Source organism: Peromyscus leucopus, chromosome X (assembly GCF_004664715.2).
Source record: "Peromyscus leucopus breed LL Stock chromosome X, UCI_PerLeu_2.1, whole genome shotgun sequence".
Taxonomy (NCBI): domain Eukaryota; kingdom Metazoa; phylum Chordata; class Mammalia; order Rodentia; family Cricetidae; genus Peromyscus; species Peromyscus leucopus.
Window position 1 is genome coordinate 28050129 of NC_051083.1, and position 15973 is coordinate 28066101.

The 15973-nt window shown below is 37.9% G+C and overlaps 1 protein-coding gene across 4 annotated transcripts in view; it reads left to right on the forward strand.

The window, feature by feature from the left end:
* Positions 1 to 15973, forward strand: part of Ofd1 (OFD1 centriole and centriolar satellite protein) — a 52325-nt gene that overhangs the window by 11561 nt on the left and 24791 nt on the right. For all 4 annotated transcript variants that reach the window (XM_037199412.1, XM_037199411.1, XM_028883540.2 and 1 more), the window contains 7 exons: positions 3070 to 3270; positions 5815 to 5883; positions 5968 to 5998; positions 9444 to 9551; positions 12218 to 12354; positions 12664 to 12837; positions 14660 to 14766. In XM_037199412.1, the coding sequence (XP_037055307.1) occupies positions 3070 to 3270; positions 5815 to 5883; positions 5968 to 5998; positions 9444 to 9551; positions 12218 to 12354; positions 12664 to 12837; positions 14660 to 14766 (827 nt within the window). The remainder of the gene's footprint in view (positions 1 to 3069; positions 3271 to 5814; positions 5884 to 5967; positions 5999 to 9443; positions 9552 to 12217; positions 12355 to 12663; positions 12838 to 14659; positions 14767 to 15973) is intronic.

Sequence of the window (15973 nt, forward strand, 5' to 3'; positions counted from 1 at the left end):
AACAGCATACATGCATCAAAATGAAACCTATTGTTTTCTTTGCTAACTACAAAACAATAAACCCAGTACCTTAAATTCACACTTTTCAGAATTAATAGGTGGTTTTAGAGGCTTGTTTGGATGACACTATATAGAAAATATGAAGAAGTTGCTGCTTACTGTGTACAGTTTGAGAAATGGAGTTTTTTTTTTTCCTTCTTTATACTGGAATGGTAGCAGGTGTGGTGTCACATGCCTTTAACTCCAGCACTTGGGAAGCAGAGGCAGGCACATCTCTTGAGTTTGAGGGCAGCCTTGGCCAAATAGCCAGTTCCAGGTCAGCCAAGACGACATAGTGAGACCCTCTCTCAATAATAGTAAATAAAAATAAAATATATTAGAACGTGAATATTTAATATGAATAGCAAATATCTATTAGTGCACCTTAAATTTGGGTAACAGCAAAGCGTGGAATGAGTTAGTTCAATGTGTTTCACTACAAAATACCTTTCAGAAATACATTTTACATTTAGAATTGGAAATTAAGGAAAGTCGAGCCTGATTTTTCCCACTCTTATTGTTTTATTAACTTCATAAAAATTTGAAGACTTGTCTTGAAAATACAAAAAAGCAGAAGGGAGAAAAATCATATCTTTTATAACCACAAACTGATATAAGGTGTGTGTATCATTTTACAATTTAGGTTATATGATGAGCCTTTCCCTGTTTCCTCAAGGTGCATGAAATCCTTGTTTTCAGTGGCAGCAGATTCATCCCAGTTAGTCAAAGGTCATTTGGGTAGCTTTCTCCTATTGAATGTTTAGCCTCTACTAAAGTCTACACATGATCTATTTATTGTGCTTGTCATTTTCTATCTAGCCTAGAGAAATCCCATTTCTGAGTACAAAGGCATAAGTAGGTTTTGGCCAGTTTACAGTGTTCCTTCTGCCTCTGCCTTTTGAGTGCTGGGATCACAGGCCAGTGCCATTATGCCTTGAAGTATGAGCATTTTTAGCAGTGTATCCAGCTGGATCTGAAACGGTTTTTACAGTTTCTATTTCACAAGCAGTTTGGGAATATGTTTCATTGTTGCCCTTACACCTTTTAACAGTGCTTCAGTCATTTTCTGTTTCATTTCTTTGATTAGTAAGCTCATTGTACTTTTCTGTCCGTTTATATCTGTTTTTCTATGAGAATGCTTAGGGTGATAGTATTTTAAGAGCTCTTTTAATAGAAAGTGTTGATCTTTTTCTATTTTTGCTGTACTTTATCTCAGTGTTCTATTTTAATTTGGCTTCAAAAATACTGATGTCGAATTTTTATATGGTCAAAACAGATTTTTTTTATTCTCATGTCATTGAATGATTTTTCACTTTTGAGATGTGTGCCCTTGTGTGTTCTGGCTCCGGTGTGTATAGTTGAATATGCATGTGTGTGTATTCCTGTCTTTATGAGCCATCCACCTTGTGTTTTGAGACAGGGTCTCCTGCTGTGACCTAAGATCGATCACTGATGAGGGCAGACCTCCTGGCCATTGAGCTCCTGGTGTCCTCCTGTCTATCACCCCAGTACTGGGATAACAGGCATTCACCACCACGCTTAGCTTTTTATGTGTACACTAGGGGTGGAACTCAGGTACTCATGCTTGCACAGCAAGTATTTTAGCAGCGGAGCCATTGCCCCAGCTCTCTCATTTGAAATGTTAGAAAGGCTTTATCTTTGATGATTAACTCATTATCTCCATTAAAGATACTGGATGAAACAACCTGGGTTGATTACACTTCATTAACCTATAGTATTGAACAGTCTTTTCATTCCTGGGTGTGTCGTATTCCCGATTAGACTTGACAGTCCTTTACTTCACATCTGGTTTTATTTGGTGTTGACCAGTGGATATCTTTATCTGTAACCCTTTTGTGCAAGCCTTGCTCACTTCACAGCTATAGCAGGACTGGCTCTTCAGTCTCTTATAAGCCCACCCGTATGAAAGGTAGGGCAGATTTTCATTTTCATTTTCTCAAACTTCGCTAATTTTTACTTTCTCGTTCAAAGACTGATACAGATTAAGTTATAACTTTTAAATTTTATAGACTATTTAGTGGCTTAGTTTATATCCTGTTTATCATTTGAAAAGAATTTGTGTTTATGTCAATTACAAAGTCATTTAGGTATAGGGTGCTTTTGTTTGTTTTGTGGGTTTTGTCATAATTTTTGTGGTTTTTGAGACAGTGTCTCACTCACTATACTGCCTCAAACTCATGGTGATCCTCCTGCCTCAGCCTTCCTAGTGTTAGGATTACAGGCATCTTCTACTACATCTAGTTTAGGTATATATTAAATGAAACTTGTCAAGTCATGTTTCTTTGCTTTTGGTCTAGTTAATCCATTTCTGAGATGTGTGTTAAAGACTGACAAATCTTTTCTCTCACTTTGTGACAACTGTCCTTTCATACTACTGTATATTTTTTAAGGCTTATTTATGTTTGCCTGAGTGTGTGCACATGTGTAGGTATGTGTGCTTATCTTCTGTACAGGCAGCCAGAACAGGCTGGCTGATTCCTTGTGTTGGCAGGACACCCGGGTGGCTTTTTGCACAGGTACTAGCATCTCAACTCCAATCCTCATGATTATGTAACAGGCACTCTTAACTACTTTTTTTTTTTGAGACAGGGTCTGTGTAGCCCAGACTGGCCTTAAACTATTTATAGAGCCAAGGATGACCTTGAATTTCCCAGTTTATCTGAATCATAGACTGCCACAATCCACAGTTGGGAGGAAGTGGCAGAATTTTCCCTTGGCTTGATTTCCTGATCATAAGCAGCTGCTTTTAGAGAAGCCAAGTTATGGTCTATGGACAGTGGGTGTGGGAGCTGGAGAAAGAAAGTTTTTGCTCAAGTCCACTGAGGGATAAGACAAATTGTGAAGGAAGTTCTTTCTACCTTCTGCCCATGGATCTAGAGTCATTTTGAAAATAAAAGAAAGAATTCAGTTAATGTAGCAGATCTGTGTATATTTCTGTTCTGGTGAAATATATCTCCTTTTGTCTTCCTTTTTTTTTTTAATTTTAATTTTATTTTATTTTCACGCTAGACACAACTCCGAAACCAGCTAATTCATGAATTGATGCATCCTGTATTGAGTGGAGAAGTGAAGCCTCCATCCATTTCAGTGGAAGGGAGTGCCCTCCTAATAGGTGCTTCTAACTCGCTGGTGGCAGATCACTTACAAAGATGTGGCTATGAATATTCACTTTCTGTTTTCTTTCCAGAAAGTGGTTTGGCAAAAGAAAAGGTAAATTCTGGTATTCTTGAATTTTCTCTTTACAGTTTCTCCCTCTAATAACTGTGAAGTGCTACATAATTACTCTGCTTGTCCCTTGACTGGCTTGCTTCATTTCTTGTTCATCTTTGATTCACATCATCCCTGTACAAATATATTTTTAGATAACAAATGAGTACCAAATGTGACTGTTGTTAATGCTTTGGTATTTCAGTCTTTTGTAAAATAGTGATGTGTGGAATCACTAAATGGTTTGGAGCTAAAGGTAATGTTGCAGTCCATGTGGTTTAAATTAGATTGGTAACTGCCATGTCTGTAATGTTCACTGTGAAACTGAACTGTGCTAGGTACACTGCAGGGAACACATGTGTTACAAGTGATGACTCAGAATGTAGACTGGGGAAGTGATTTGCCCAAGGTGAGGAGCTTCTAAATAGCATTGCAGGACAGAACATTTTGATTTCTAACATGTGCTCCATTTATATCGCTGCAGGTGTTTCTCTGCTTTGTAGTTACATAAGAGAAGAGCAAAATACACAATTTGAGAAAATCTATAAAGTTCTCAACTATAAAAGCACATGTCTTATGGTTTATCACTCTAATTATTTTAACTAGTTCCCTTCACCATTGAACATTAATAGTCACATTTTATTAATTATTTTAAAGTCAAATTTAACAGATATTCTTAGTACTTGTATATTATTTAAAACAGAATTTCGTTTTTGGAAGTATTAAGTTTATAGTAGAATTGAGTGGAAAATAGTTTTCATATACTCTCCATCCTTTTCCTGTGCACAGAGTCCTACACTATCAGTTTTTATATCTAGGGATACATTGGCTGTAGTCAGTGATAGGAAATTGGCACTTAATTGTCAAATCAAGTCTATCTTTTACATTAGGTGTTGTCTTTGTGTTTTTGTTTGTTATTCTGTAATTGTCCAAAAGTTTTAAGAAATAAGAACAGTGTTAGTATTCTGATGAAAGATTGAACTTTAAGTGTGCTATACTTTATTAACAACTATATTCATCTTGTCAGCATAAATAATTTATTATTTAAGCTAGGCATGGTGACACACATCTGTAATCTCAGCAGTAGACAGACAGGAGAATCCCAATTTTTAGGCCAACTTAGTGAGTCCTAGGCCAACCAGGTATACATAGTGAGTGAGACCCTGCCTTAAAACAAGAATTCATTTTTAGCTCATCTTTTTAATGGCACATTTTACAATTTTGATTACTGTGTAATAGTTAACATAATTATAGTAATATGTTGGGAGCATAGCACAAAGGTCCTTGAACCCATAGATCTCCAGAGAAACCAGGAATGTTAAGCCCACAGGATTGTCTTCCCAATGGGAAAAATGGAAAAACTGTTTTTCCATTCTCAAAGGTGACAATTAGAAGTGATTAATAGCCTGGTCATCTGTGTTACCTGTTGGACCAGGCTATATCAAGCTCCTACAACCAGGACAGGAGAGACCAGGCCAGACCCTTAGGCCCTTAAGGCTAGTACATGTAGTGTATCTCTAGAACCCATCTTCTTGGAAGAAATGACATGTGCCCTGAGTTGAGTTTCAATATAATTATGCTTCCTTGTACATCAAAGATTGTATCACACCAAGAAACTTTTTTCCATATTATACTGGGCTTAAGTACATTGGGAATAAATTACCTGTTATTAGACTTCCTGAAGTGTAATCCAGGTTAACGCAGTCAATCTGTACCAGGTTTTCCTTCTTATCTCTGTGCAGTTCGTTCCCTGTATGACACCTGCAGGGACCCCCTCAGTGATAATTAAACCAGTTCATATCATTAATAGTTTCTAATAACATAAATGCTAACCAGAACCTTTTCTTTCAAGGGAAACCATTTGAAAATACATTGTATCAGTATTCTAAGGGTAGAGCTAGTACACAATACATACTGTAGTAGAAATATGTATATCAAGAATAGCTGTGTGGTTAAAATATTTCAGGCACACAGTGGTCATCCATAGGTGTAGAATAATAAAATCTGGAGTTTATTTACATTTTTAAATACCTGTACAGATCCTGAAATTCATTCATAAACCCAGTGGTTCACCAGATAGCTGAGTGTTATCTGTAAGGCATTAATGATTTCTTTCATTCCTGTTAGTATTTGGAGGTTAATTACTTGGGTAAAAATATTTTATCTGGATAGGCAAGATGGTTCAGCAGATAAAGGCACTTGCTACCAAGGTTTGATGGCCTGAGTTGGAGTCCTAGGTCCTACATGGTGGAAGGATTGAACTAATTCCTGGAAATTGCCCTCTGATCTCCACATATACATAGCATGTTCATATCCTCCCAATACACACAAATATAAATGAATGTAATTTAAAAAGCAACAAATTATTTGATCTTTCTGACCTCAATATGTTTATTGTAACTTGTTGACAACATAAAAGCTTTATTTTTGTATTATTGGGTTAATTACAATATTGTAAATCTGAAATGAGCCTTAATTTTATATTCAGTAATATAATTATTTAAACTTACTGATACACTACTTAATCTTTTTCCCCCTCTTTTTAAGGTATTTACTATGCAGGATCTATTACAACTCATTCACATCAACCCCTCATCCAGTCTTTACAAATCACTGGTAAGATTGTTTTTAATGATCTACTTTGATTGACTACTTATAAGTGAGTAATTTAATAAAGGCAAAATATTTTCTTTTTAACAGATTTCAGGATTTGATAAAGAAAACCAAAAAGGTAGGAGACTTCATCTTTGTGGAGAATAGCAAGACTTATGGTTATTAGTGAGAAGAATAGGAAATTTAATTAGAATTAAAACATTTGATTTTCCTTGCTGACCGTGGCTTGTTTATAAATAAGCAACTGTTCATATGTTATTTTGATAAAAATACCTTATTTCCCCCACATTTCTATGTTTTTAATAAGTCTTAGATATTCAAGTAAGGACACTGCAGACAGTAGTCAAGAGCCCAAACAGCAAATCAAAATACTCTTTACAGAACACTTACTGTTTGGAACATTAGCTAAATGTTCTAAACATTACACAATATGTTTATTATATTGCGCAATATAGTAAATTCATACAATATCTCCCCATGGAAAAAAATCTAGTTAACATGAGCTGACTATTTTTATATATTAGCTATCCCCCACAAATGTAATTTATAAAGTATTAAATGTATTAGTAATTTCTTTAAAATATCAATGCTTTTTTATAAATTAAGTTTTTATACATTCTTGATAAATTACCTCAAACCTGGCCTTGATAATGACCTTTCATATTGTATATTGTTACTGAGGTTGCCAGACCATACTTCAGACTTGCTAATGGGCTTTGTGTCTTGAACATAAACTCACAACTTGACTGCCACTGATACTTAATCTTTTGGTCTTTTTAAGTAGTCTGTGACATGTCACAGTGGTCCTTTTGTGTTTGGATATTTGTCTTTCTGTCCCTGCTGGAATGTTCATAAGGTTGGAAATTAATGAGTAAATATTTGCATGTCTACTTTTGACTAGCCATTAGTCTTTGACCTAATTGCCAGGTCTCTTGAAAGTGATATTTGCAGTGAGTAAGTAAATTGGCTTACAAGATACTCTAGGCTTCCTGCAACATAGATTATCCCTATTGAATTTCATTATGGCAACTGACCCTACATTCCAGAGTGAAACAGCTCCCAAAGGCTAAAATTAGATCAGTTTATAATATAACAAAATAAAGTGTTGAGCACTCTAAATACAAGTGAATCATTATACAAAATAAAAAAATGGCCGGGCGGTGGTGGCGCACGCCTTTAATCCCAGCACTCGGGAGGCAGAGCCAGGTGGATCTCTGTGAGTTCGAGGCCAGCCTGGACTACCAAGTGAGTCCCAGGAGAGGCGCAAAGCTACACAGAGAAACCCTGTCTCGAAAAACCAAAAAAAAAAAAAAATGACTATCTTTTATTTCATACTGCTAAGTATATGAATAGATAGACTACATTCTGAACTCCTAACTCTGGTTTTGATGGAGATGCCTATTTCTGCTGTCTCATGTGGTGGCCACTAAGTTCATGTGGTACTTGAAATGGGACTACTGTGACTGAACAGTGAACTTGGTTTTAGTTCAGTTACCCACATGGCTGCTATATTAGAAAGCACTGGCCTAAACTATGCCACTAATAGCTGTTGCCAAAATATTGAGAAGGAAATTTAGAGCTTGAAGCAATATTTAGAAATAATCCACTTTACTATAGATATTTATATTATCCTTAAAAGATTGTTGCCCATGATTTCATAATCTACATAAATGCTTCTGGTTGAAAAAACATAACAACTGTTACCATCTTAATTGGATAACATTTCTGGAAGTCAGAGAAACTGATTAGCAGTTGTGTTAAGCATCCAAGTACAACATTTGGATAGAGCTCTTTGCAACTATTTTGTTAATTTTGGCAAAAATCAGTACAAGGAGAGATACAATTCAAATTTAGGATATTAGGTGATCTATGGATAGAATGTAGACTGTGGCCAAACATTGTTACTGTAATGTTCTCACTTAGGCTTGGAGAGTGCTAAGCTTCCTAACTGTAAATTAGTAGAGCCTAGCAGCTGAAGGAATTGGACTGTACGTAGGTGATAGTTTACTTATATGGGAAGACTTAGTAATAATTGTGAAATTGCAGTTAAGTCTAAAGACAGTATATAGTAAAAACCAACTTTCTCCTGTTAAAATGGAAATTTGGGCCAGCAAGATGGGTCAGCACATAAAGGTGCCTGTTGCCAAGTCTTACTACCTGAGTTCCATCCCAAGGATCCACGTGATGGAAAGAGGGAACTTACTCTCACTATGATTGAGAATTTAGGTAGTTTGTGTGTGATTTTGTGTTGTGAGGTTTCCATATGGTTCTGCTTATGTAAAGGAAGTTACAGTTGGGAGTAGAATTTTAATATCTTTAATAGAGAGGGATAAAAAATTGTAACTTGGCTGATGGAGCAGGAGTTCTTTCAACTGTTTAGACCTTTTTTTTTGTTGTTTTGTTTTTGAGACAGAGTTTCTTTGTGTACCCTTGGCTGTCCTAGAACTAACTGTAGACCAGGCTGACATCAAACACACAAGGATCCGCCTGCCTCTGCCTCCTGAGTGCTGGAATTAAAGGTGTGCGCTACCACCACCCAGCTGTTAAGACCTTTTTTTTTTTTTTTTTTTTTTTTTTTTTGGTTTTTCGAGACAGGGTTTCTCTGTGTAGCTTTGCGCCTTTCCTGGAGCTCACTTGGTAGCCCAGGCTGGCCTCGAACTCACAGAGATCCGCCTGGCTCTGCCTCCCAAGTGCTGGGATTAAAGGCGTGCGCCACCACCGCCCGGCGACCGTTTTTTTTAAAGAACTTATTTTAACTCCCTATTGATGGAGACTCAGTCATTTGCTTTTTGCTATTAGAAGCAATAAATGTGCATCATACACATTTTATGCCCTTACTGAAAATGAGTACAACAGTGTAAATTCAAAATGATGATGGGGCACTGACAAATTGCTTTCCTAGATTCCCATATCAATACTGGACATTAGTGATTTAATCTTAGCAGTGTTATGTAGAAAATGTGGTCTGTCTCTCTCTCTTTTTTTTTTGAGACAGGGTTTCTCTGTGTAGCTTTGCGCCTTTCCTGGAACTCACTTTGTAGACCAGGCTGGCCTTGAACTCACAGAGATCCACCAGGCTCTGCCTCCCGAGTGCTGGGATTAAAGGTGTGCACCAAAACCACCGCCACCGCCTGGCCGTGGTCTCTCTTTTATGCTATTAATTTGCATTTATTTATGGGTTTTCTGTGCATTTGTTTAATATTTAAAAGGTGCTCATGTTTATTTTCCATTTTAATTTTCTTCTTGTGAACTTTGTCCATGTCTTTTCATATTTTTCTATTTTATTGATTGGTAAGAGTTCTTTGACACTATGTTGAGCCCCTCTGTGTTGCAGAATCTTTTCCAATATATCATTTGTCTTTTGACTTTATTTTACACTATCTATAAGTTTATAATTTTTTGTAGTTATAGCAATCTTTGTATTCCTTTTAAGGTTTATATCAGGCTTGGAAAGATCTTTTCTTGGTAATCAAATAATGTTATAAACCAAGACTCATAAACAGCAATAAAGCAATGATTGAATAATGTTCTGAAACAAAACTATGTATGTTATGCTTTTATAGGTTTTCTTATGAATTTCTTAAAGGAATTGGCAGAATATCATCAAGTTAAAGAGAGCTGTGATATGGAAACGCAAACGAGTGAAACATTTCCTAGCAAAGTGTCCCTAGGTAATTATAGCCTTCTTACTTACTGCTAGATATCTTGTGATTTTGGTTTTGCCTGATTATTTTTCAAACAAGGTCTCATTATATAGTCCTGGCTAGATTTGAACTCACTGTATAGACAGAGCTGGCCTCAAACTTTTTGATTGTACAGCCTCTGCCTCCTCTGAATGCTGGTATTTACAGATGTGTAGCACCTTACTTGGCTCTGTTTTGTTTTTTGAAAGAAGAAAATTAGCTTATTTATCATACTATGTGATTCTGTCTCCCAGATCTGGTAAAATGCTACCTGTATGTAGGTGACAAGGAAATTCATTTTTGTCTGGAATTGTGTTGCTGGAGGGACTAGGAATTGCTTTCCACTGTCATAATCTATCCTTCTGAATGCCAGGGCTACACAGACCAGTTATGCAGGGATCCCAAGACAAGGGTCTTCCTTACTTGTGGAGTTTAACCTCTCGTAACTAGGAAACTCATCTCATGTTTTCTCTAACCTTATTTTATAGCTATTAAATTAGTATGTGTCTTGGTCAGTGTTCTGTTATTGTGAAGAAATGCATTTGATTGGGGGCTGGCTTACATTTTCAGAGGTTTAGTCCATTGTCATCATGGCAGGGAGCATGGTGACACACAGGCAGACATGGTGTTGGAGAAGTAGCTGAGAGTTCTACATCCAGATCCACAGATAGCAGGAAGAGAGAGAGCCACTGGGCCTGGCTTGGGCTTTTGAAACTTCAAAGCCCACCCTGAAAGACATACTTCTTCCAGCAAGGCCACACCTACTCCAATAAGGCCACACCTCCTAATCCTTTCGAATAATGCCCCTCCCTGGTGACTAAGCATTCAAATATATGAGCCTATTGGGGGGCATTCTTACTCCAACCACCACAGTATGTTATAAACCATTTGCCTTGCAGAGAGTTAGAGAAGTCATTGTCCCATTATTTCACTTAATAGTTGAAGCTGAGGTCCTCAGAGGGGAGAGCAACTTACAAACTCCCTTTTGGGTAGAGTCCAAAGTCTTTGGTTCAAGGCTTAGAGATTTTGCACTCTGCACCTTTCTGTAGTATCCATATGCTAGCTAGTTTTTCTTGTCAACTTGACACAACCTAGAGTTGCTTTGAATGAAAGACCCTCAGTTGAACAATTGCCTCCATCAGATAGGACTATGGGTACGTCTGTGGAGAATTGTTTTGATCGATGTGGGAGGGCCCAGCCCACTGTGGACAGCACCATCAATCACTTAGGAAGGGATCTTGAGCTGTATAGAAAAGGTAGTATTATGAGCCAGGAAACAAGGCAGTTAGCATTCCTCTATGTTTCTGCTTGAGTTCCTGCCTGACTTCCCACAGTAATGGACTATGACCTGGAGTAAAAGCTGAAAATAAAGCCTTTCCTTCCCTAGTTGCTTTTGGTCATGCTATTTGTCACAGCATAGAAAGCAAACTAGATACTACTTTTTGGTTTTGTGTCAAAAGAGATAGAAAGCAGTTGTCTATACTGATGTGCTTACCCACTTTTTTGGCTCATCCTTACATAGTAGTGTCTTTAACTTGTAGGAAGATAAGGAACTCATCATTTACAAAGGCATACTCTACAACTAGGCCCTTAAGTATAGTTCTAATACCATTAGCAAAATATTATATGTTAATTGCAGAGGAGAGCTTTCCAATAATACAAAGATCATAAACAATTTTAAATTTTCTAGTGGTTACATTTAAAAAAGATGAAAAGAAACAGGTGAAATTAATTTATATTATTTAACCCAAAATATTCAAGATATTTAGCAAGTACTCAGTACAAAAATATTAATAGATATTTCACATACATTTTTATAGCAATTCCTGGAGATCTAGTGTGTTATTTTCACTAGAGCACGTCTCAACTCAGATTGGGCTCATTTCAAATATTCAGTGACCACATGTGGCTAGAAAGTCCTGTGTCAGACTCTGTGGTTATTGCTTATTGGAAAATAAGTGAAGTGGTTGGAAAGACATACTCACAATTATGCCTGCTGCAAACACTCAATATTTTAATCTACTCCTGCTATTCTTTTCTTCCCATGTGTGCTGTTGTGCATGGAATTGTACTCTATGTTCAGGTTTACCCTCTACTTCATGGTTGATTTGGCTGTGTGGTTGGCTTGAGGGCCAAGGGCCTCCTAGAAAGAGATCGGCATGAGAAAGTCCTCAGGCCTTGAGTTGGCCCTGGTTGTGTTGTAGTTACTTAACCCTCTGGAAGCCACTCAAACTCTATGGCCATTTGTTCCTTATCTGTAAAATGCAAGAGTTAAAGTACATAGTTTTCATACTTTTAAAGTTCTTGTTTTGAACATGTGTCAACTTGAATCCAAGTCCAAAGGTCCCTGCACCTAGAAACTAAGAAGGGATTGATTCATACTTGTCAATTTATTATTGGCATCTCCAAACATGCAGAACAGTTGAAACAATGTTACAGGGAATATTTACTTACATACATGCTGCTGTGAAATTTGTATTGTACTTGTTTATCACTTATCTGTGCACTTAGCCATCTCAGTTTTTTAATGTATTTCAATGTAGGTAGCAGACATCTCTATACTTCCCCTTTTAGTATAGTCTGCTTTGGGCCTCTTATATACCTGACTGAGTTAATTTTATATTTCCTAATTTGCTGTGTTATTTTTTTGATAGCCGAGAAGTTTCAGCTTATTGATGATCAATTTGCAGATGCTTTTCCTCACCGTCCCAAGCTAGAATCTTTAGAGACAAAGTTAAACGAATATAAGAGAGAAATAGAACACCAGCTTCAGGTAGAAATGTGTCAAAAGGTAAGCTGGAGTTCTTGCTGCTGTTAATGACAGCTATTCCCATTTATCTTCTATCTTAATCTTAGATATGTGGGGAAACATCTAGAGCTTTTTATTAAAGAATGGAATACTAGACTGTTATGCACATTTTTTATCTCCATTGATGTCATTTATTCACACTTTGGACTGAATCTTATAGGACAGTAAATGAGATAAAACTAAAAATGGATTAAAGATGTATTTGGACAGAAAATTATTATTAAACTTAATGAAGAGTAAATTTGTTCTATTTTTAAGTAACTATTTTCAGTTTTTGTGCTCAATTCATAGTTGAAGTATTTTAGAGAAACCGAAATAATGAAAGTTAAGGTGGAAGAGAAAAGAAAATATGAAAAGGAATTGGCTGAGTTCCGGAATGAATTTGAAAGAATTTGTCAAGCAAAAAACGAAGCCCTCATTTCTCAGGAAAAGAATACCCTGGAAAGAATCAAAAAGCACCGAGAGGTAATATCTGGAAATCATTTACTGGGTAGCTATGTGCTGCTGCTGTTAGTAGCTTCATTTAGGATCCAGAAAGGACAGATGATAAAACAAGGCTCTAGAGGAGCAGTTGGAGCTGTAGTCAGGAGTTCAGAGAGAAGGCTGAGCTCAGACAAGCCCACGTAGCCTTTGCTCTGCAGGGCAGAAAAGAAAGAGCTGGAGTGAATGTCCATACTGGGATTAGGAGACACTCAGCAAACAGCATCTATCTTGTCAGGCAAATTGGAGAGAGGGCTTTGAGAAAGGCTCAGAGGTAAGTAGTTTGCTATGGACAAGGAGAAGCAGCTCTTTAAAGCAGAGAGGATGTTCCTATTGCAACACCCAGCTGAGGCACCAGCCTGGAAGTGGAAGAGCAAACCATGTCCTTAGACTGAGCACCTGTTCACCCCTTTCTGTGAGGGTAGAAAGGTAGCAGTAGTTAAGGAATGCTGTTTTGCCAAGCTTAATTTGACTTGAGAAGGGCAGTCTCAAGAATTAAAGACCTTGGGGCTCTGCTAGGGGATAAAGAGAGCAAAGAGAACCAGGGAAGGAGGTGAGTGATCCCCCATCCTGGGGAAAATGCAGATACATGGCAGTCTCATAGTGATCCAGGAGTAGGGTCTGAGAGGCTGTGTTCAGAGTGGCCCAGTCACATTTCAGGCAGAGATTTCCTTCAGGAAAACCTGTTATCCAGCATTAAATAGGGCCCCTCTACTATGTGTCTACTGTATCTGGGAAATGGACTAATTTCATCTATGAGAATAAGCGTAGATGTTTAAGATACTGGGTTATGTTTAGAATAACAACTTTATCTTCAATGTATGTGACTGACTAGATCCCTATTTAGTTAATAGTATATGAAAGTATTGAAGATTGTTATCCTATTCAGTGATACCCTGCCTTTGGATGTTTGTCCATATCTCTACCTGCTAAGACTGTGCTGTTCCTCAAAGACCTAGCTTCAAGTCACCTCAGTGACTTCCCCAACTCACTGAGTGACTCATACAGGTCTTATTCCTATATGTGGTCTTTATATACTAGTTATGAGATCATTACATCCTCACGTGATTGTTTCTCTCTCCCTCAACCAAATTGCGAGATCTTTAAAGATGAGGAACTTTTCTGCTCCTGGTGGTGGTGGTTCAGTGATGGGATGGCCCAGCCCATTCACTTAGGAGTTCACCTGAACCCTCTAACCAAATGACCCATAAACTGAAACATTTAGATACCATCCTCAATTACCATAGAGATTCTATTTTGGAACTCTTTACTGACTGTACATGTTTAAAGTTTTTCCTGCTGAAGAACTTACCAAATTTTTGAGTAAGGGAATATGAGGGGTGTTAAAGAACTAGACTAGGGATGTTAGGAGTATAGTGCAGTGTAGTTTCCCATTCATTGAGGAACTAATTTTTTTTTGGGGGGGGGCATTTTTGAGATGGGGTTTCTCTCTGTAGTTTTGATGTCTGTCCTGGATCTCGCTCTGTAGACCAGGCTGACCTCGAACTCACAGAGATCCACCTGGCTCTGCCTCCCAAGTGCTGGGATGAAAGGCGTGCGCCACCACCGCCGCCTGGCTGGACTAATTTTTTTGTGTGCACAGAAGTTCACTTTTATGCAAACAATAATATGAAAAGCAAACTTTATAACTTAAAAAACAAATCTTGATTGAAATCTCTTCAAGGAGAAATTGTTACCCTAGATATTTGTAACTTGCATTGTGCCCTAGAATTTAAGAAGCAATCTGAGTTCCAGTGTTTTTATTTTATTTTACTTGCTTGCTAAAAATAAATGCCTTCTTATGCAGATTGAAACGAAAGAAATTTATGCTCAAAGACAACTTCTACTAAATGACATAGATTTGCTGAGAGGTAGAGAAGCAGAGCTGAAGGAAAGAATCGAAGCTTTTGAATTGTGAGTAATACATGTTCTTTTTGAATATGCAAAACTTGTACCAAGTATTATGTCTAAATTTTCTAGCCTTTTCCAAAAGGGGTGTGTGTGTGTGTGTGTGTGTGTGTGTGTGTGTGTGTGTGTGTGTGATGTCTGCAGGGGTATATGCAAGTGCACTCACCCATATGTGCCTATGAAGGTCAGAGGTCAGTGTTAGGCATCTTTATCACTCACCACCTTATTTTTTACAGGGTCTTTCATTAGTTGACCTGAAGCTCATTGATTGACTAGACTGGCTGGACAGCAAGCTCTGTGTATCCATGTGTTTCTTTCATCTCCCATACCATGCCTGGCTTTTATATGGGTACTGGGGATCTGAACTCAGGTCCTTACGCTTGCATAGCAAGCGCTCTATTTACCGAGCCATCTTCCCAGCCTAATAGAAACCTAGTGTGGTAGTGTGTGTCTATCAGACAGCCTTGAGGCTAGACAACTTGGAGCTACTCCTAATGCTTCAACAGATTGTATGCTTTGCAGCTACCTTCAGTTATCAGATCCAATAGTTTCAAATGTGTAGCTGAACTCCAGGCATCCTGGCCTGCTCTATTTACTTACTTTGTACTCCAGTAAGGAAATCTGGTCTAATTTGGCTTGTCATGGAACTATTTCTCGTGATTGGGGCTGGGGTTCTACTTAACGTTTTCTAAGTGCTTAGGATGCTTCATCCTTCAGTTTTTACCTGGGACTGCTAGCAAGCTCACCATCTGTGGTGTGTGTATATAACCTTTTTCCCCCGTTAGAATCAGCTGTTAGCACTCAATAGGTACTCTAGGAGTCCAATACATTAAAGAAATTGTCACTGTCTTCATCACTGTTGTTTTCTCACTTCTGTAGGCTCAGTTCATTTGATTTCTTCTCTAACTTTTTCCCTCCACTCCTGCTCTGCCCTCCTAAGCAGTCAGGTAAATTAAGTGTACTTTGCTGATGCATGCCTTTCAGGTTAGCCAGCAGAGGGTGCTGGTGCTAACACCTGGAGCTTTTTCCCCAGTTTATGGACCAGTGAGCTTTGGGTAGTGCTTCTCAGAATGGCTTGTTCTCTGCAGCACCTGGGAAGTGGAGAACTGCTCGTACTGCTCATCTAGTCTCACTAGGAAGACCTTGTTGAGTAAATGTATAGCAAGGATATGACTCCTCCATCCGTCCCTCCCTCTCTCCTTCCCTCCTTAAC